The sequence below is a fragment of the Sardina pilchardus genome, chromosome 11, assembly GCF_963854185.1.
Source record: "Sardina pilchardus chromosome 11, fSarPil1.1, whole genome shotgun sequence".
NCBI classification, from domain to species: Eukaryota; Metazoa; Chordata; class Actinopteri; order Clupeiformes; family Clupeidae; genus Sardina; species Sardina pilchardus.
Window position 1 is genome coordinate 12,518,853 of NC_085004.1, and position 21,255 is coordinate 12,540,107.

Sequence of the window (21,255 nt, forward strand, 5' to 3'; positions counted from 1 at the left end):
GCGACAAGTTCAATCACCCCACCCCAACCCAACCCCACCCCACCCCTCCCCACCCCCCATCTACCAGCTAATGTGTTGGATGGCGGCCGTTCATGAGCACTTCCTCTAGCAAGAAGCACCCCTCTGTTTGAGTGCACAGATGGCACTCTGTGCCCAGCATTGTACTTCCTGTCTGCCTGCTCTTAAAATGGAAAGTGATCGTGAAAACACACCTCCTACAGCGAACAGAGAGTGGGACTCATGTGTGTGTGATGGTAGACTATATATAATGTTCTATTGAACATCATATGTAATGCTCATTGTTTGTTTATCGGGGGTATTGCTCATTAATGATATTAGATTATTCCATAGCCAGCCTCTTTTTGCATGTCTGTGTTCGCGGGTGATGGAACAGAGTGGAACCTGAATGAGAGTTTTAGCTCAAGTGTCAAACTGTAGTCACAGGACAGCCAGAGAGGCCGACAGATGAACGTGGAGCTTTTCCGGCTCACAGGATCAAAAGTAGAGTCAACATCAGCCGTTTGGGAGGCTATTTCTGTGAGGTGAATAACAGGGTCAGTGATCTTGTTCTGCATCAGGACTTGGATGGACTCCACCGATGCTTCTCATTACTCATTCCACTCGTTCACTGCCGAGTGTACTCATAAATAACCACCGTGTAGTTCTCCAATATATAGTGCCTTTTTTATTAGTTATTCACTATACAGTACAGTGTCCTTTTTATTGACTGAGTGGATGCTCCAAACACAATGGTAACCACTGAGTGTCTGTCTTTTCTGATTAAATCTCTCTCTCTCTCTCTCTCTCTCTCTCTCTCTCTCTCTCTCTCTCTCTCTCTCTCTGTGTGTGTGTGTGTGTGTGTGTGTGTGTGTGTGTGTGTGTGTGTGTGTGTGCCTTTATCAGGAGGCAGCGTCTGCGTCCACCCCGGTGGTGAGCGAGCCGGCCGTTGACGTGGACGACCTGGAGGAGTTCACGCTGCGCCCAGCGCCACAGGGCATCACGGTGAAGTGCAGGATCACCCGCGATAAGAAGGGCATGGACCGGGGCATGTACCCCACCTACTACCTCCACCTGGAGCGGGAAGATGGCAAGAAGGTACCGTACCACCCCCCCCACACACACACACACACACGTCATTTCATTCACTGTGTCTGTGACGTCCAAATGCTATTTTTAAACCTGTTGCTCTGTAGGAAATGGTGTGTGTGTGTGTGTGTGTGTGTGTGTGTGTGCCTTATAACCCCCCACACACACGTCATTTCATTCACTGTGTCTGTGACGTCCAAATGCTATTTTTAAACCTGTTGCTCTGTAGGAAATGGTGTGTGTGTGTGTGTGTGTGTGTGTGTGTGTGTGTGTGTGTGTGTGTGTGTACATCGTATAACCCCCCCCATCACCATTTCATTTGCTGTGCCTCTGACTTCCAAATGCTACACATATAAACCTGTTTCACTGTAGAAAATGGTGTATGTCAATATAAGATTCCAAAGTAAGTAAGTTGCATTCCAGTAATTGTCTTTGTGTGGAGGAGAACCCATCAGGGACATGATGAGGATTTGTGAACCACATGATTTGTTTGCAAATAGGTATGCTGCAGCACTCTGCAATGTTATATGTTAAGGATGGAAATGGAATACACAGTAGAATCACAGAGAGGCTGACAGGAAAACAGTGATTAATTATACTGTGGCAACACATTGCGAGAAACCTTTTTAAAATTGATCAGGGTCATTGGGCCTCAGGTGAGGCCTTTACCTGTGAGAGATGGTGCCGGCTTGGTTAATTACACCCCGCTGACTTGCCATATAGGTCTTCCTGTTGGCTGGACGGAAGAGGAAGAAGAGCAAAACATCAAATTACCTCATCTCCATCGACCCCACGGATCTGTCTCGGGGAGGAGAGAGCTTCATCGGGAAACTGAGGTACGCGCTCACGTGCTGACCGCTGCTCACGGTCGCCACGTGACCAGCTCTGGGAATAGCGTGTTTTTTTTTTTATCGTCCAAATAATTACTTTGTGAACGCAAGGCTCGCGCAAGGTCATGTAGCTCTAGTGGGGTAGAATGTGCAGAGGAATCAGGCTGGGGAGAAAATGAGCTCTCACAGGCAACGCTGGGGCAACTTTCACGCCGTGAAATCCAATTTGAGAGTGTGTGATTGCGCCAGTCCCGCGCCGAGAGGCTGTTCTGTTGGGCAGATGGGGAGGGGACGGCTGGCGCTAGCGCGGGCGTGGGTGCTGATGCCGCCTCTGATGCCAGGGCTCCTGGAGCCACATCTGGACGCGCTTGTTAGGCGGCGTGATTGGGTTTGCTGCTGACGCATCAGGGCCTGTCCCCGCCATCACTCCTGCCACCTGTGTGACCATACAGACAATGACAACGACAACGTGTGTGTGTGTGTGTGTGTGTGTGTGTGTGTGTGAGAGAGAGAGAGATAGAGAGAGAGTTTGTGTGTGTGTATGTGTGTTAGAGTGTGTGAGAGAATGTTTGTGTGTGTGTACAGTGTGTGTATGTGTGAGAGTGTGTGTGCGTGTATGTGTATGTGTGAGAGTGTGTATGTACAGTATGTGTGAGAGAGAGAGTGTGTGTACAGTATGTGTGAGAGTGTGTGTGCGTGTATCTGTATGTGTGAGAGTGTGTCTATGTGTGAGAGAGAGAGTGTGTGTTTGTGAGAGACAGAAGAGACCAATTACAAAAGAATGAGCAGATACTGAAAAAAAAGACCCTTCACAGTTGTTGTTACGTGCTGTGTGTAAGAACGGTGTGTGTGTTTTTGGTCGAGTGTTGTTGTGTGTGTCGAGTGCGTCTTGTGATTAATCCTGGCCGCCTGCTGTGTGTGCTCTGGGCTGCTATCTCCAGACTGATTGCTACTTAAAGAGATGAGCGGGGGAATATCTCACCTGTCAGCGATGCGCGTTGCAGTAGCAGACTGCCCTTTAGAGTGACCTTTTCTTTTCTTAATGCTCACTACCTTCCGGTACCTTCCGGCTCAACTGAAATTGAACTTTAAGTGCCTTATCTCAAAAAGGGAGGCTTGTAATAGCTGTGATTTGTTTTCGAACTTTAATAATACCTCCAGGAGTTTTAAGCGCTCTCGATCCCTTGTTATGTCGGCTAATGAACACTTTAAATGGACCAGTCAGTGATTAATGTGGGGCTCTCTGGATTTATTGTCTTCATTTTTAAACTCTTGCACCAAAGTAAAACATGGTAATTAATCATAGATATCAACGCTCGACCCTTTAAAGAGGTGTGTTAGTCTAAGGGCAATTAGTGCTGTTCTTTTCCTTCTCATTATCTTTAAGTGAAAGACAGACTGTGTGTGTTTGTCTGTGAGTGTGTGTGTCTGTGCATGTGTATGTGTGTGTGTGTGAGAGAGAGAGACAGAGAGAGAGAGAGAGAGAGAGAGAGATAGTGTGTACTGTATGTGAAGATTGCACATGTTGCAGATGTGAATTGAAAGATGCACGTATGTAAGATGTACCTATGAGACTCACATATTTAAACACACAGTGCTTCCTCTCCTCCAGGTCCAACCTCATGGGTACCAAGTTTACAGTGTACGACAGCGGGGTGAACCCTGGCAAGACCCCCTCCAGCTTAGAGGCCAGCAACCTGCGGCAAGAACTCGCGGCCATCTGCTACGTGAGTCAGCCGTCCGTCCACCGCCACAGGGAGGGGTCATTCATCACCGCACAGCACGCAGGGAAACACGACCTGACCGATCCGACATTCTGCCGCTGCAACTGCATACCTGCATTGGTCAAGCACTGAACTTGTGCTGACCACACATGCAGATGTGCATTATCTGCAGTAAATGCAGCTGTGACTGAATTTGGACTGAAGTGTACAGTATGTAGTGCGTGCTGTAGAGTGGTTGGAAGTCAGCCTGTCCCTGCCATCACTCCTGCCACCTGTGTGACTATACAGACAATGACAACGGCAACGTGTGTGTGTGTGTGTGTGTGTGAGAGAGAGAGAGGGTTTGTGTGTGTGTGTGTGTGTGTGTGTGTGTGTTTGTGTGCGCTGTAAAGTGGTTGGAAATCAGCTAACCCAGTTATGAGGAGAAAATAAATCAAAGCATTAGTGCTCCAGATTTGTGTTTAGACCGAGTCTCTCCTGTAGCAGCTGAGCTCATTTGTTTCTGCAACAGTGGCTCAGTACTCTAAACACTGTAAGATGGAACATGGAGACACCTAGTGGTGACTAGAGGTACAGTGCTGTTGAGACACCTGGTGGTGGTTCAAGGTATTGCACGGGCTTATCTTTGCACTGCACCATTCGGCATAGGATTTATTTATGCCATAACATCACTGGGCCCAGGCCTTTTAGAGAGATTAATGAGATATGTGGGTCATTCATCATGACGACGACTTTCCTCTCGACAGGAAACCAACGTTTTAGGGTTTAAAGGGCCGAGGAAGATGAGTGTCATCATTCCTGGGATGAACATGGACCATGAAAGAGTATCTATCAGGCCACGCAATGTGAGTGCAAGGCTTTGTCTTTCCCCCTCAGGTCCCAGTGGGAACAGTCATGGAAAATACATATAGGCCTATAAAACATATAGATATGAACATTGATTGCTATATAAAATATATACTATGAATTATGTATATTGTATGATAGTACTATGTATGAATAATGTGATATGCCGTGTGATATTCTACGCAATTATTCAGAATTGTGTAGAATATCTAGAGGTTCATCTCATGAACCTGTGTGTGTCCTTGCTGACTGCAGTGCGGTGTTCTACTGTGGCTTGCTGTCCCTAATGGCAGTGCATGTTGTTAGCGTTAGCGCCTGAGTGCTGTGAGCGCCGGTGTCTGAGTGCAGGCCCATTAATGGAGGTTTAATCCCCACTCTACTCCTCTCCACTCCACTCCTCTCCACTCCCATCACATCACGTCGCGTCACATCTGTCTCATCTCCTCGCCCTTCTCCCTGCAGGAGCACGAGACCCTGCTGGCGCGATGGCAGAACAAGAGCACGGAGAGCGTGATCGAGCTGCACAACAAGACGCCCGTGTGGAACGACGACACCCAGTCCTACGTGCTCAACTTCCACGGCCGGGTCACGCAGGCCTCCGTCAAGAACTTTCAGATCATCCACGACAACGACCGTGAGTTTTTTTACAGACCTTGAACAGAAGATATCTCTGTCATGTTCAATCATCTTCTACAATCACAATTAAATGATATAAAGCAGCTGTTTTAGTGTGTTATTATTGTCAATGTACCCAATGTATCTCTAAACCAGAGGTGGAAAAGTCCAGCTTCATAAAGTAGGCTACACATTATTTCATATCTCACATATCTGTGCCAACCATTCATTTAAACCAGCTGATTCTAATTAGCACAACTCTTCAGCTGGGTAGAGCAGCTAATTAGTGAGGTCACCTGTTAAGTGCACAGGTAGAACCAAAACATGGATGGATTTCTCCACCTCTGCTCTAAAGTGTGTATTGACCTCCTCTCTCCCCACACAGCGGACTACATTGTGATGCAGTTTGGGCGCGTGGCGGAGGATGTTTTCACTATGGACTACAACTATCCCATGTGCGCCCTACAAGGCTTCTCCATTGCACTCTCCAGCTTCGACAGCAAGCTGGCCTGTGAGTAGCGCCCCCTCCCTCCGTCCACCCCCACACGTCCACAACCAGACGCAGACCCAGGGGGCGCTCCACTGGCCATCCCCCCCCCGATCGCCACTAAGGGCTGCGGGGCCCTCTGCAGCCCATGTCTCCCTGCTCTGGAGGGCATGGAGAGTTCAAGATACACTGTGTACGAGTGACTCTGTGTACATGCATGTTTGTGGGCCTGTGTGTGTGTGTGTGTGTGTGTGTGTGTGTGTGTGTGTGTGTGAGAGTGTGTGTGTGTGTGTGTGTGTGTGTGTGTGTGTGTGTGTGTGTGTGTGTGTGTGTGTGTGTGTGTGTGTGTGTGTGTGTGGTTCCTCTGGCTCTCCGGGCCTCATTGCTCCAGATCAGGACATTCTACAGCAGGAATAAGCACAAAGACTTCACCACAAGACACCCAACAAACAAAACTACAGTTGACAGAGACCACCACCACCACAATGAGGACACAAAAGAACTGTGATGATCTTAACCAGTTTTTGTTATTAATGTTACTCACACGCCACTGGTTTGTTGTTTTTCTTGAAACTGAAGTCATTTCAGGCGACCACTGACACCCCTGCTGCCAAGCTTATATTAACCCCCTGATATTAACCAGCTACTGTACGTGAGAAGTTTTTGAAATCTCACACCATACTGTCGAGTGTCTGACATAGACTCATGTGTGTAACTAACCACTCACCTCACTTGCACAATGTAGCATACACTGCTGACCCCTGTGTTCTAATTAAGCACCGCTGCGAACCATTCGGACAAATCTTGTCTTTTAACATTTTTTCAGCTCTTCGATGGAATCTCATTTTTCAGGGCCACTCTCCGTCAAGTGCATATTCAGTAAGACAGGATACTACAGCCTGATGTTTTCTACGCTATGTCACTGTTGACATCTCCTGCAGCCACCCTTTATACTACTACACAGACATTTTGATAGGCCACATCTGATGTATCATATTTGATAATGGGTTTCTTGATCAATTTTAATAACTGTCACGTAATCATTTCAAAGCTGCCGTATCACTTACGGAAGGCAGTAGACGGTATCAATGGCTTCGTTTTTAGTTGCGCGCGGTATCAAATGGGATCATCCTATCTATTTATATCAATGTATAACCAGTACAACATAGTTTACCATAATATACAGTACAGTAATTGATCAACCACCGAACCAAGAATTGTACCACTCTTAAATATCAGCACTATGACTAGATCTCTGCGCGTTATACTGAAAAGAATTCCTGATCTAAGGACCTCTTTAAAAGTTTTCAAAACAAATATCGATAATTTAAGAGGTTTGTTCCAAAAGGCTATATCCTCCATTTTAATGAATTTGCATTAATCATTTTGTTTTAATTATTTTATTTTGTTTTTCAGGTCAATATCAGTGGAACTGCAGTCGGGTTATTGTTATTTCATTTATCTTTACACACAACTGCAATTTTATTGATATTTCCTAAAAAAAAAACATGATTTATGAATATTCTTTTAAAAAAGTATTAAAACTCTTCAAATGTATACTACAGGCGGCACCTGCTGGCCTCGCGTCTGGCGCCCAGAAACAGTTTTTGGAGTAGGCGAATGTATTGGATGGAGCACTTTATCCAGAGTTTACGGTGTACGTTACATTGCTGTAAATATCGTGCCTTCGAAAAAAACGGAATCTAAAAGGTCATGCTTTAACTCACTAAAAATGTCTCTATTTGTGTCTCCTGGAGGAGGCTTGAGGATGCGCCGACTGCCATCACTGGCTTGAGTGTGTGTTTCTGTACTCGACATTTCCTGAGTCCCTGGGCTATTTTCAGAGGGTCACATGATGCTTAGGTCATTCTTCCAATGCCCCACTTTCATATACTGTATGATCGGGCCCAGCCTTCTCTTCTAAATATCCTCCTACTCTACTGCGTTTACCAAGTAGATCACATGTGATGCTCTCACCCAACGTCTGGGTTAAACTGGAATTGCATCAACTGCTTGGAACACAACATCATATATGATGATAACATTGTTTTTCTAAAGATTTTGCTTTTCAAAAATTCATCAATGTTGAAGTGAGGCTACTAATGGTCATTTTAAATTAAGCTCAATTATCTTTCCATGTTGACGCACATCTGAATATGAAGAAAGGGAATCAACTTTTTGTTTTTCCATAAGCAGACACAAGGCTCTGACATGGCTCAAGTTCACTACTGGGCTGTATGCCATATTATCCTGATGATCATTTGTAATAAGAGAGCTACTAATCAATTCCCTCTCCCATGTCCTCCCCATTGGTACTCCTATTAAAAACACTACACAACATTCTGAAAAGACACAACCGAAAAGGCCTGACACGCTTAACAGTTTGGAATGTAGCATTGTTCTAGTAGTAACTTGTAAGTTCTCTTTGCCACCACAGTATTCTTTAAGAACTTCAGTGTTTGGGTCATGAGCTACTGCAGTAAACAGCAGAGCCGGTGAGAGGGCACCGCTGCTGTATGTGGGGAAATCAACTGTAGCATCAGACTCGATATTTAACAAATATCTCTCTCTCTCCATTTCACTTCATAATGCTCTCATATGGGGCTGCCCATACATGATTCCTCAAGCTCAGAGGTGATGACGGTTATTTTGTAATTCTTTTTCCAGTGATATGTTTTGCCACAGAGGGAAAACGGAATTAAAAGGCAAACTGCAATTTAGTCCCTGTAAATTTCACAGACACAACACATATTTGATTGGTATTTTTCCAGTGCAAGACTGGGTCTGTCCAAGGCTTTTTTTTCTGTGCTTAAATTGTGAGATGTTCTAAACTGAATTCCAAATGAACTTTAGTGCTTCTGTTAGTTACGTTGTTCGAGAACAAACAGTGCTTTCATATTCTGTGTTTCGGTGCCAGTATGCCATTGTGTACTATGTAAAATGTGCACATTGTTCAATATACAGTGTTTGTATAATTATGAAAATAAACTATAAGTGCAATGATTTGACTACAGTAATGGAGTGCCATTAATCACAGGCTACAGTAGGCTGCCACTGTGTTGTTCAAAATAACTCTAACAGAACAAAGCAGATATTACCATTCACCTTTATTAAGACTACATAAAAAAATTGACCCTACCCATAAATATTACATTCTTAAAACTGCATTGCTGAGTTTATTGTTTTACATTCAGAAAAATGGTGTCGTGTGATGCACTCTTGGTAGATGTAACTATGTAAGCATGCTGGAATATGAGGGGAATCTGATCCAGATTGGAAAGAGGAAAAGATAACGAGGTAATATGTCTTCTACAGTACGCTGCCATATTATATGCTATAGTACACCGTATAGTCATTACAGACAACCTGATAACCAGCTGCAGCTCTTAGCATCACTTTCTGTGTCAGACTCTCTTTGTGCCTTAGGAGGAAACACATCACGTCATATGAGGATTCATATCACCATCCAGTGATGAATCTCTATAGGGATCATATACCGTTGTCAGTTTACAGAAGAATGATCGTGTCACACTGTTACTGGTGTACACTAGTATAACTAGATGTTGGTTGTGAGGCTGGATGATGAGTTGTCATGATGAGTGTGTGTATTAGGTTTGGTAGGCTGGTGTGAAAGGAGCAGTGTGGTTTGGAACGGAGGTGGATGACAGTATCACCTGAGCGAGACCGCCGGTCAGTCCTTCTTGTCTCTGCCCTTGTTGCGCATGCGGAGTTGGCTGGAGGTCGGCGGCGGGTCCACCCTGGCCTGGCTAAGTCTCTCGTTCATCACCGGGCGGTACGTGCTGAGGAACTCCTCGAGGCCCACCTCCTGTTCATCCTCTTCATCATCGTAATCATCATCACTGTCATCATCATCATCGTCGTCGTCATCGTCGTTGTCGTCTTCCTCCTCTGCCTGTTCCATGGGCTCGGGCTCGGGCTCGGCCTCGGCCTCCACTTCGTCCTCAGAGGCCTCCGTGTTGAACCTCAGACTCTCGGCCTCCATCAGAGGGTCCACCTCAGGCAGCCTGGGGGAGGCCTGAGCCTCCGTTCCCTCCTCCTCTTCCTCCTCCTCCCCCTCCTCCTCCTCCTCCTCCTCATCTTCTTCATCCTCCTCCTCCTCCTCTTCCTCCTCATTATCATTATTATCTTCGTCGTCGTCATCCCCCTCGTCGATGGTGCCCTCGCGCGGGTAGCGGAAGATGTCCTTGTGTTCGCTGAAGGTGATGCGTCGGCGTCTGCACTCGGGCGGGTCAGCAGGGGTCAGCCCTAAGAACTGCCCGAGGCTCAGGCCTCTCCGGTCGTCCGCGCTCTCCGGCTGGGGCAGACATGGCGTCTCCTCGCCGACCTCTTCCTCCTCCTCTTCCTCCTCTTCCATCGCCGCCTTAAACATCAACACCTCGTCCTCTTCTGTCTCAACCTCTTCGTCTTCCTCCTCCTCCTCCTCCTCCTCGTCCTCCTCCTCCTCATCCTCTTCTGTTTCCTCCGTCTTCTCCTCCTCTGTCTCCTCCTCCTCCTCTTCCTCCTCCATCTCTTCATCTCCCTCTTCGATCACTGCGAGCTCTCTCTGTGCCTCCAGCTCCTCTTTGGCCACTTGCTCGGCGAGCTCCTCTGCGGAGGGCTGGTTGGGGTCGGGGGCCTCTACGATAATGGTGTCGTATTTGCGAGGGCCACAGGGCTGGTCGTACTTGGGGAAGGTCTCCTCTGGGTAGCCTGGGGAAGACCCGGGGGCCCGGCACCACACACACAGCACAGAGAGAGAGGGGGGGAGGGAGGGACTACTGAACATAGTGCTTAGAGTAATGCAGACTTTAATATTGACTTGATTATCGGAACGTTACTTATCTCTGTCTATGCCCTATTTATGTACTGTATGTGTCACTTAATATTAATTTCTATACAGATCAAGATGATGACATTCCTATCATCTATCTAAATAATAACTATACCAAAAATGACACTGTACAGTGACAGTCATTGGTTAGGAGATACTTCAACATAAAGAAACATTAAATGTGAATGTAGGCCTGGTCATACAATATCTGCTGATAGATTTTTAAAAGAGTAAATGTCATTTTTCTAAGCATTTCACAGTGAGAGAAAGGAAAGGAGAGAGGGAGAGAGGGAGACAGAGAGGACAAGGAAGAGAGTGAGTGAGAGAGAGTGCGTGTGTGTGAAGTACCTTCCCAATCCACTGTGTAGGACACCTCCTCAGCCTCCATCTCTGGGGTGACCTCCTCTTCCCGTTGATCCTCCTGGAACGATCGGCCAAACCTCCGCAGCCGACGCAGTAAACTTGACTGCCGCCTCTTCCGCGAGGAACGATGGGATTTGACACTGGAGAACAACGGCCACAGGTCAGGAGAGGTCATGTCGAGAGCCGCGGAGCTACTGTACTCTCAAGCACACTGACCACACAGGTGGTCTTTTCTTCTGGTAAAGAAAATCTTCCTTATTTGCGTAAAAAAACAAAGAATTTGACTCCAGAGCAAAGATTAACCGGAGTCACATTCTAATAATATATTAATTTTAGTAACACGTCAGATAATAACGTACATGCCAACTAATAATGTACAGATATAGATAATAAACAGAGCAAAGATTAACTGGAGTCAAATTCCTTGTTTGTTTACGCAAACCTGGCCAATAAAGCTGATTCTGATTTGTATCCTGATATGGATTTTACACTCTAACACTTGACTATGGGCCCATGGGGTAGCTTGTGATAGGTGGGATGCAGGCCGTGGTGTTGGGTCATTCCTACCATACCTCTCGGGCCTGAGGGTGTGGGGTCATTCCTACTGTACCTCTCGGGCCTGACGGTGTGGGGTCATTCCTACTGTACTGTACCTCTCGGGCCTGATGGTGTGGGGTCATTCCTACTGTACCTCTCGGGCCTGATGGTGTGGGGTCATTCCTACTGTACTGTACCTCTCGGGCCTGACGGTGTGGGGTCATTCCTACTGTACTGTACCTCTCGGGTCTGATGGTGTGGGGTCATTCCTACTGTACTGTACCTCTCGGGCCTGATGGTGTGGGGTCATTCCTACTGTACTGTACCTCTCGGGCCTGATGGTGTGGGGTCATTCCTACTGTACCTCTCGGGCCTGACGGTGTGGGGTCATTCCTACTGTACCTCTCGGGCCTGACGACGACGGACGATGCGGACATCACTCTGCTCATCAGCATCTCTGCGTGGGCTAGACGGGCCTCCAGCGTGGCCAGATCCTCCTCACCTGGACATGAGAGCAGAGTGGACACACAGTATTATAGTGTGACAAACAAACAAATAAACAACAAATAAACATAAATAAACACTTTCCCGCCTAGCCATACATTGATTTTGTATTATAATAATAATAATAATAATAATAATAATAATAATAATACATTTTATTTAAAGGCGCCTTTCTTGGCACTTAAGGTGTATGTACCATACATACATACTGTACATAAAACATTTAAAACACATCAATAAAATATATATAAAAAGCAGCAGAAAGGGGTAGAGGAATAGCATCAAATGGAATAAGCAGTTTTAAACAGATGTGCTTTGAGTTGTGATTTGAAATGGGGGAATGAATCAATGTTTCTGAGTTGGGGTGGTAATGAATTCCAGAGACGGGGAGCAGAGCGGCTGAATGCTCTGCTCCCCATGGTGGTGAGATGGGTGGTGGGGACAGACAGGTGTATGGAGGAGGAGGATCTTAGAGAGCGGGAGGGAGTGGGAACATGGAGGAGATCAGACAGATATGGGGGGGCAAGGTTGTGAATGGCCTTGAAAGTAAACAGGAGGACTTTAAATTGGATGCGAAACTGAACCGGGAGCCAGTGGAGCTGATGAAGGACAGGAGTGATGTGGTGAATGGAGGGGGTTCGGGTTATGATGCGGGCAGCTGAATTCTGTTGAAGTTTCTATCTGACAGTTTTGTCCAAATTGAGTTATTGACATACTGTTATTATTCTGTGACAACTTCAGAAGGTGAAGTGAGGTGTTTCTTGTAGTTGTGTGTGCCTTTTTGGACATTCTATCTGAAGAGGTTTGTTCCGCTTATCAGTATACTGTAACTCAATATCTCAGACCTGCTCAGAACATAGATAGACGTATAATTCCAAAGGGACGAAATTTCTTCAGATATGAGGTTACAGTAACAGACGGGATGGGCTGTACTGTACATCGCAATGCATGTCTTTTCTTCATTCTGATTAGAGCACAATCTGATTCTGATTTAGTGGGCCATTGGACATTGCGGTTTGATATTGGGGGTGAGTTCAAGACATATGTTTTTTATTTCTCTTTGCATATAGCACTGTGATGCCGTTGTGGAGCTAATGGGTGTGAAATTGTTGTGACATGCAGGAACAGTGACTTATGAAAGGTTCATTAACAGCCTCTGACACAGTACCTAGGATGTCCAGTTCAAAAAGTTTTTCCTACAGTACTATACTAGATGCTTGGCACTCTTAAAGATCTGGGATCTGTGAAGCACTCTGAGACTGTCTTGATTGTTTTGGCACGATATAGAAACTAAATTGAATTGAGCTGTTCCATCTGTCTTGTCTCTGTTGCATGAACATGATGTACAAGGTACAGATGGTGATTTGGTTGAAGTTTCTTTCTTTTGAAGACTGAGCCATGGATATTTTTTTTGTATGTGTGTCTGTCGACGCTTGTTTATTTAAAACAGCAATTTTTTTGTCTTGCGAGTTGTTTTTGTGCGCTTTGAATTTCCTGCGGGGAGCCTCCTGAAGTACGGAGGAGCTGAAATGTGTGGGCTACATCAATACTCTCAGGAAGGATTTGAAGGTCAAGTCCTGCATGAGTGTCTGTGGGTGTGTTTTTATTTACGCAGTCAATCAAACATGAGCTACAGTATCTCCGAATGAAGTGTCCTGACTGTTCAAGCCTAAAGAAAACCTATTTCCGTTATCTGTTTCATGCCCCCCCCATCCACCCCACCACCCCCCCACCCCCATCTCCTTAAAAACCCATCCTTGAGAAACTTCCCTCGCCTTCCTATTAGTCGTGATGGTGAGATAGGAGCTCTAAAAATAGGGAACAGTGGGCGAGATTTCTCACATGTGCGGGGTAAGTGTGACACTGAGGAGACCAAGGCACACAGCCAGGACATATGAATATAGAGACCCCTATACTGCACATAGACCTGTCACACACACAACCCCACACACACACACACCCCACACCCAGCTCACCAGCCTTTGGTATGCATGTGATGAATGGAGTTAAACCTCTTATTGCTGATCCAAAAGACATGCAGTTAATTGGTATTAGACGCTGGCGGGCCAGTGCGACATTACTTTTGACTGCTAATCCAGGCCAGACAAAGCGGGGGAACAAAGGGGCCCTGTGACTGGGACAGGATCTTAATCTACGCTATCATGCGGCCGCTCCTGCTGCGGCTACTGATACTGCGCCGCCAGAAGGGGGTCTGTGGGAGCAGGGGCATCAACACAATGGCAATCACAAGAGGATGTTGGGGGCAAATGCACCCAGATAAAGTAAGCCCTAGAAATGAAATGAGGTATAGGAGGACAATAGAAGGGGCATTAGCCAAGATCCCTCATCTTTCCTTATTTTTGACAATGCAATCATGGCACAATCCAACTTTGGCTACGAGCACGGCAGTAAAGTCTTAAATGCAGCACATGATTTGAATAAGACAGTGACCATAGACCATCACAGTGTGTGTACGCTGGAGTGGGAAATGCATCTATGTGGCTTTGTGTAATCCAATACAAAGATAAAATGACGGCAAACTTGTGTAATTTCAAGCAGGATCAGCACATACTTATATCTTCTGCTACAGACTCTGCTTCGTTTGAGATGGGGCATCTGCCAGCTGGTTTGGCTTTCTTATCTTGTCTTGTGAGCTGCATTGAAATAAAACAAATCATTAGCATCAAAGGATATCAGAGCATGATTATAGTAGTCAAAAAGTAACTATATTACAGATCTACAGTATATCAGCATCAGTGATAACAATGTAACTTTTTTTTTTGCAATTTGCATTCCTGTCAACATATTATCACAGTACAACTCTTGTATGGTCGCCCCCTTTCAGAAGAACCTCTAATCATGACTTGTGAAAACAGGATACCTTGACAAAGATGTGAAGGATGTATAAGAGGATCCCGACTCCATATATGGGTACGATCTGCCCCAAATGGCTGGACTTCTTGTTCCCCCCCATGGCTCCTTTGACCTGCGCCTTGGCGATGGCCTCGGAGCTGAGAGCGCCCGGGTACACCGACTCCGTCTCCCAGGGCTCCAACCCCTCCAGGGGCTGTTTGCGGGGCATTCCTGTGGGGTAATATCCAGGCCCGGCTGCCAAAAGAAGCACATGGTATTTCTTCTAGGTTCTAACCCATTTAATCCCAAATTTTTCCAGACATGAAAATGATCATGTATCTTGATAATTCATACAATTTCATGTTTAACGGCACAGTAGCAAGATTTGTTTTTTTCGGTCACAATTGTGACCAGCAGGATAATATCCTCTCATCTATCTAATTGTATACCACAATTAGATGCAATAATTGTGTAATTTCTCTCTATCTTGTCAGTGATCTTAGTGAAATTGGATTTTTTTCATTTAAAAACTAAAATTGAGAAAATTCAATATTATTTGTTTACTTTCTGCTACCCACAATTTTAAATTAACCAATAGATACTTCATATGCAAATGCCTGTAGTATGCCTACACAAGACAACAACTAAGGCATAGACTTAAAAACCAAGGGCTATTGTGTTGTTTCTGATGTAATAAGTTAATAAAAACAGATGTTTCTATGACCTATTTTTAGTTTGTCCCTGAGTCAGGCCTACCTTGTTCTCTTTGGTAAGATCATATAGTTTTTGGCACAACTCACTCCCCATACTGTGTGCGTCATCTTAATGGTAAAAGGGTGCGAAGCTGACTCTGTCAATTCTCTAATGGCTTCTGCGATATGACGAACTTGCCCAACTTGCATCGGTGCTGTGTAAGTACCCTCTTCGAAATTAGTGAGCATCAGTGAAATTGCACGATTTTAACGTAGGCTACTCTAGACATTATTGAACAGTGATGTATAGCCTTGGTTATGAATAAACATGAACGGAATAAAATTTGCTTACTACGTATAACGCCCTTCACAACTCATTGTAATTTGAAAATCGAAAATAAAGAAACATAAATCCATTACTAATCACACAACTAAAAGAGATGAATATAATAGCCTATTTGCTACATTTCTAAAAAGGAGGGAATGGAACACATGGGACACATAATGAGGGAAAGTATCTTTTATTGACCAGGAAAGGACGGTAAAACAATGAAAAAAGGAAGGAAGGTCCGAGGAAGGTCTACAAGTTTTCAGTGAATTGTAAAGTGGGATGAGAGGACAGCCTTCAGGAACTTTAAGGACGTCGTTACAGGTAGGCTATTTGGCAGGTGAGTTATAGATACGAAAACAACTACCGACATCAAAGCTCGGTCGGGGAAAGCAGGGAAATGGCTGAGCACATCTGGGGACGGTGGATGGATAATTCCCTTACCCGCCTTCTGCATAATTTCCTTCTGCACTCCGTTTAAGATCATTTGTGGAAGGAATAAAGATATACATAACACAATACACGATACAAGAGTCACCTTCTGAAATGTTGTAATCGACATTTTGTAGCCAAAGGCAGGTCCATTAATACTTTCCTCGAGCGCTTCCTGCCGTCTCGGTGGAAACGGAAATGATTAGATTGGTCATCTGTGACAGTTTGGGAACGCTTAGTGAAGTCCTGCATGTCGAGATCCATCAGAATACCTTTAAACCAGTGGTAATATTGTAAAGCCTACGCTTCTGTTACTCAAAATGATAATTTGTACATTTTTGGCAAATTACATTAGGTTATAGGCTGTTATGTTTTGTAGGCCTATTTATTTTCAGTACTACTGGACGGTAGGCCTATTAAACGCCTAAACGGTTACCAACTTTTCAAGAGATTTAAGTAGAAATAGTTTTTCAGTGACATATTGTTGTGAACCCCTGTGTCTGGGAAATACTTGCATGGAGAGGTCGAATGTTGAAAATAAGACGGTGCTCTGTATGGTGCGTTGCATGTTGATCCACCAGATGGCAGTGCACTCCTAACTTTAAGGTGTGATTTGAGTTTCTCTGCCGATGGACACAACACACTCCAGTGCGAAAGACAATATGCACCGTCTTCAAAATACTCCCCTGTGCCCCACCATGGATATCGAAAGAATACAAATACGGAGATATCTTGATGTGATATAGTGTAATTCTACACATGTTGCTAGGCCTACTGATATTGTACATCGTTTTGCACTTCATTAGAGAGCTGATGATCAAAGTTTTTGCTAGTTGTACTTACCAGTGATTTCTGACTGGTCAAAAGTCAGCAGCCTGCCAACAACTATTGAAATGGTTCAGACCACTGGTTCACCACTGCTGTAGGTGCATGTATTAAAATGATGATGATGATGATAATAATAATAATTAATATAATAATAATAATAATAATGATGATAATAATAGCAACAACAAAAAATAACAATACTGAGGTATTCAAATTATAATAATAATATTGATAATAATAATAATAACAATATTGATAATGATAACAATAAGGATGATAATAATAACAACAACAACAATAGCGACAAAAATAACAATAATAATGATTAAGAAATATGGCATGAATGAGAGTGGCGTTGGTAATGGATACTGTATCTCCATGGCTGTGACTCCACCATAGACACAAGGCTGGAGGCACAATACAGATATTAGAAAAAAAATCTGGATTTATTATACTTATTTTACTTTGGGGTTCCAGTGTTCTAATGTGTGATATATTGAAGTAATTGCGGCCTCTCTCCGCATCTTGACAGTTTTAGAGCATCCTTGGTGTGAGAAAGAACAATGAGATCTACTGAAAGGACCAGTGACATAGCCATTCTATCCAAGCAGTCTGCCATTGATTGAAAATGGCACTGAAACATTACCCCCTCTGAAAAAAAACATGACAAGAGATGACAAAGGAAGATTGGTCGGTAATTCCTTCAACCATAGAAAGATCCAGCTCCTCTCAGTGGTACAAAACACCAGCGTGAGGCCAGGAGTGCTATACAGAGCTGTAATAGCTCTTTCCTCAGCTGCCTCTCTGTCCTGTCCTGTAAAGGAGAGAACATCACAAGCCACTGGGTGTGTGAATGTGTGTGTGTGCATGTGTGCATGTATGTATGTAGATGCACTTGGTATTTTGTACGACCCAAAGCAAACCCGTTTGTTGGACCGATTGTGGGGGGAACCGGCTGAATGCTGCCATATTGGCCGCATACCCACACCATAATCTTTTAATCCAGGGAAACAATTATGCGTTTGTAGTGTGCTCACTTCCAGAGATGGTTTATGGTTAGATTATCAGTGCCAGCCAGCATATGATTTGAACAGAGATTATGCCCCCGCGGTACAGATGTTTAATACAGTAGAGGGTGATATGTGGGTTTTACGCAGTCTTTTTTTGGCACCACTCACGCTAGTTCAAAGTGGATGTGCTTGGGCATCCTCAAACGTGTGGGTATTAAGTGCTTCATTCATTACTATTCTGGCCCTTGAATGGCTGGTACTTTTGTAGAGTATAAAATGTAATTTTATAACTGCCGCCCGCACACTATGGTTCGTGTTTTATTTTCCTATTATTCTAGTCAAGTCAACTATGAACCGGCTGAAGGCTTATTTCCGTCCCTCTCTGTGTAATTGCAGCACCGGCTCAAATAAGACTTTCATGGCGCTCGTGGAAAACCATTACGCGAAAATAAAAACCATAAAGAAGCTGCTAATGGGCGAGTGGTGAAAATATCACGCTGAAGTCCGCGTTGAAAAGTCCAACGGGGAAGTGTTAAATTTTGAGTCTGACCGCGTACTGTACGTCCGTGGAGAAGCACACATGGAAAAGTAGGACGAAAAGTGGTGTGGTTTTGAAATCGATGGCGTACACTTGGACGGGGGAGCCGGTGATTTGCCCCATTTGAATTACAGCACACACACCGACTGCACGTGCAAAAGCATGGCTGCCTCAGCCTGGCAGACATGCGCGCGCAGACACACACACACACACACACGCGCGCGCACACGCACACGCACACGCACACGCACACAGACACACACACACACACACACACACTCACAGACACAGGCACACAAACACACACACACAAACACACACACACACACACACACACACACACACACACACACACACACACACACATGCAGAGACAAACACACACAAGAATGTGTGCATGCCACCATGCACAGGCTATTATCTGTTTACTGGGGGCTCATGCTTATCAAGTCTTTAATTAGTTAATTATTCTTCATTAGGTTCTCTTTGGGCACTGTGGACTCCGAGCGGCAGAAGGCTCACCACTTGCGTTTCCTAGCAGCAGGGCAAAAACACACAAAACAACATGATGGCTACTCTCCCCATGCACTCATTCAGGGAAAGATGGGGGGTGCTTTTTGCTGTGTTATTTTGCATGTGAAAGTTGCCTTTGTTATTGTCATGCTGGAGGCAAAATATGCCACTGACTCATATGAGATGGCTTGCGCTCCTCGGTGTCTTGCGAGCGATAGATTCACATACATGGCAATCAACACACCTTCACCAGACCAAATTGCTTTCAGAAATAGAAATCGTTTTCTTTCTCTATATTCATGCAAGTGATTTGTTGTGCAATGTCACCTTACTCAGTGGTTTGCGAACTAGGTTTACATCAAACCTTTTTTTTCTCTCTCTCTCTTTTTCTTGCTCTCTCTCTCTCTCTCTCTCTCTCTCTCATTTTCTCCCTCCCATCTCCACCCCTCCTCTTTTCTTCTCTCTGTATGCCATGGCTCTTCCTAAATCAGTCAATTTATTTCCAAATTGCAAGTCGAGTGCTGGAGCAAGGGCTTCCTTCAGTGGTTGCTGAAATATTAAATCAATGCTCTCCCCTATACATGGAGTGGCTTTAATTTTTATTTGATATTGATGGGGATGAACCTGGCTTTGAGTGTCGTGAAGGACACACTGTTACAAATCCCGGGCCTTTATATTCATAGAACAAAGACAGTTGGGAGAAGTGAATGAGAGGGATTAATGGCGCTCGAGGAAGCCGGCCGATGTGGACCAGGCCTTGAGTGGCTCCTCTGCAGCAGCTGCCACAATCCACTCTGTATCTATTAAACCCAGCAGAAGGACGGCGCAGCGCCGGGCCAGTCACCACAAGGCTTTGAATAATACACCACCCACCCCTCTCCACCCGCACCCGTCCCCCCATCTCACCCACATCCTCTCCACCGCCGCCTCCACCCCAGTCACAAATATCCTCACCCCTCTCCCTTTGTAAAAAAAAACCCAAAAAAGGAGTCTAACAGCGCCACATGCAACCGGCCCTCCGTTTTCCTCTAAGCGCTGACGAGAGGGGCAAATGAAGTCACCCTGTTCTCCACCATTCTGTTCTAAGTGGGACTGAAGCCACGTTCGGCCATTGTTGTTTATCTTTGGTGCGGCGCGGCGGGGCACTGGAGACTGACCAGCTACAGCCTGTGCTGATGTCGGAAAGAGGACAGTAATAATGACAATCAGAGTGATGGGGAGAGCAGAGGGATGCCCTGTCCAAGCTATCAGCAGCCCAGCATACACCACACACACTGTGAGGGGAGAGGAGAGGAGAGGAGAGGAGAGGAGCGGAGAGGAGAGGAGAGGAGGCGCGTCAACACAGCCATCCTTTTGAAATGCTAATTATTTTCCTTTAATGTTTACATCGAACGGCAAACATGTCAAAAACGTCACGTTTTAAAATGCAGAAGCTCATGCCACTCGAGACTGACATTTGACATGCAGCTGTAACATCACCGTGCCCTCAGTGTGTACCTGCACTGGCACGATGACACACGCACACACACATACACACACACACACAGACACACACACACACACACACACGCACACCACGAGTCTGGCAGCTCCATGGCGTGGTAATTATGACTGCTTGACCTATCACTTTTAAAGGTAAGCCATGGCTGATTGTGTTTGTGCACGGTGATGGAGCAATTGATTTGCTTTGTTTGACATATAGAGTTACTCAGCTGTGAACCTGCATCTTTGTTTTGGCCTCTTTTGCGTGCGCTGCCCCCGGTGTGGGGAGCCTGCGTGGCGCTCCGTGAAGGTGTGTTTGGAGCTGAAGTTCAGCCTCTGTGACTTTGATGTGGAGCAGCAGGAGGGGAATGATATTATTTAAGGTGTCTCGGGGAGGCGGCGGGGGCCGTGCAGTGTGACGCAAGCGGTGAAATTGCAGGTTTATTTTATGCCTTTGAGAAGGGCCTGGACGTGTGCCCTGTAAATACACACAAATACATACACGTACTGAAAATACACACACACACACATGTGTACAAGGACACATGCCCACACACACATGCACACACACACACACACACACAGACACACGCACACACACACACACACACACACACACACACACACACACACACACACACACACACATATATGCACACACGTACACACCAACACACACAAATACATGCACATACACATACACACATAAACATACACACACAAAACCACCCAAAAACACACACACATACACTCAGA

The 21,255-nt window shown here is 45.3% G+C and overlaps 2 protein-coding genes across 2 annotated transcripts in view; one reads left to right on the top strand and one right to left on the bottom strand.

Moving 5' to 3' along the window:
• tub (TUB bipartite transcription factor) overlaps positions 1 to 5,850 on the top strand; it is a gene marked incomplete in the record, with an annotated part of 6,892 nt that extends 1,042 nt beyond the window's left edge. Inside the window, 6 exon segments of the mRNA XM_062549622.1 lie at positions 904 to 1,095; positions 1,810 to 1,922; positions 3,529 to 3,643; positions 4,387 to 4,485; positions 4,949 to 5,120; positions 5,487 to 5,850. Of these exon segments, the coding sequence (XP_062405606.1) occupies positions 904 to 1,095; positions 1,810 to 1,922; positions 3,529 to 3,643; positions 4,387 to 4,485; positions 4,949 to 5,120; positions 5,487 to 5,620 (825 nt within the window).
• Positions 5,851 to 9,279: 3,429 nt separating this feature from the next.
• ric3a (RIC3 acetylcholine receptor chaperone a) lies at positions 9,280 to 16,258 on the bottom strand. The gene is made up of 7 exons (XM_062549937.1): positions 16,141 to 16,258; positions 14,705 to 14,907; positions 14,011 to 14,035; positions 11,722 to 11,821; positions 10,768 to 10,922; positions 9,768 to 10,298; positions 9,280 to 9,425 (listed from the first exon to the last, which is right to left on the bottom strand). The coding sequence occupies exons 1-7, from the start codon at positions 16,256 to 16,258 to the stop codon at positions 9,280 to 9,282; spliced, it is 1,278 nt and encodes a 425-aa protein (XP_062405921.1).
• Positions 16,259 to 21,255: the final 4,997 nt, after the last annotated feature.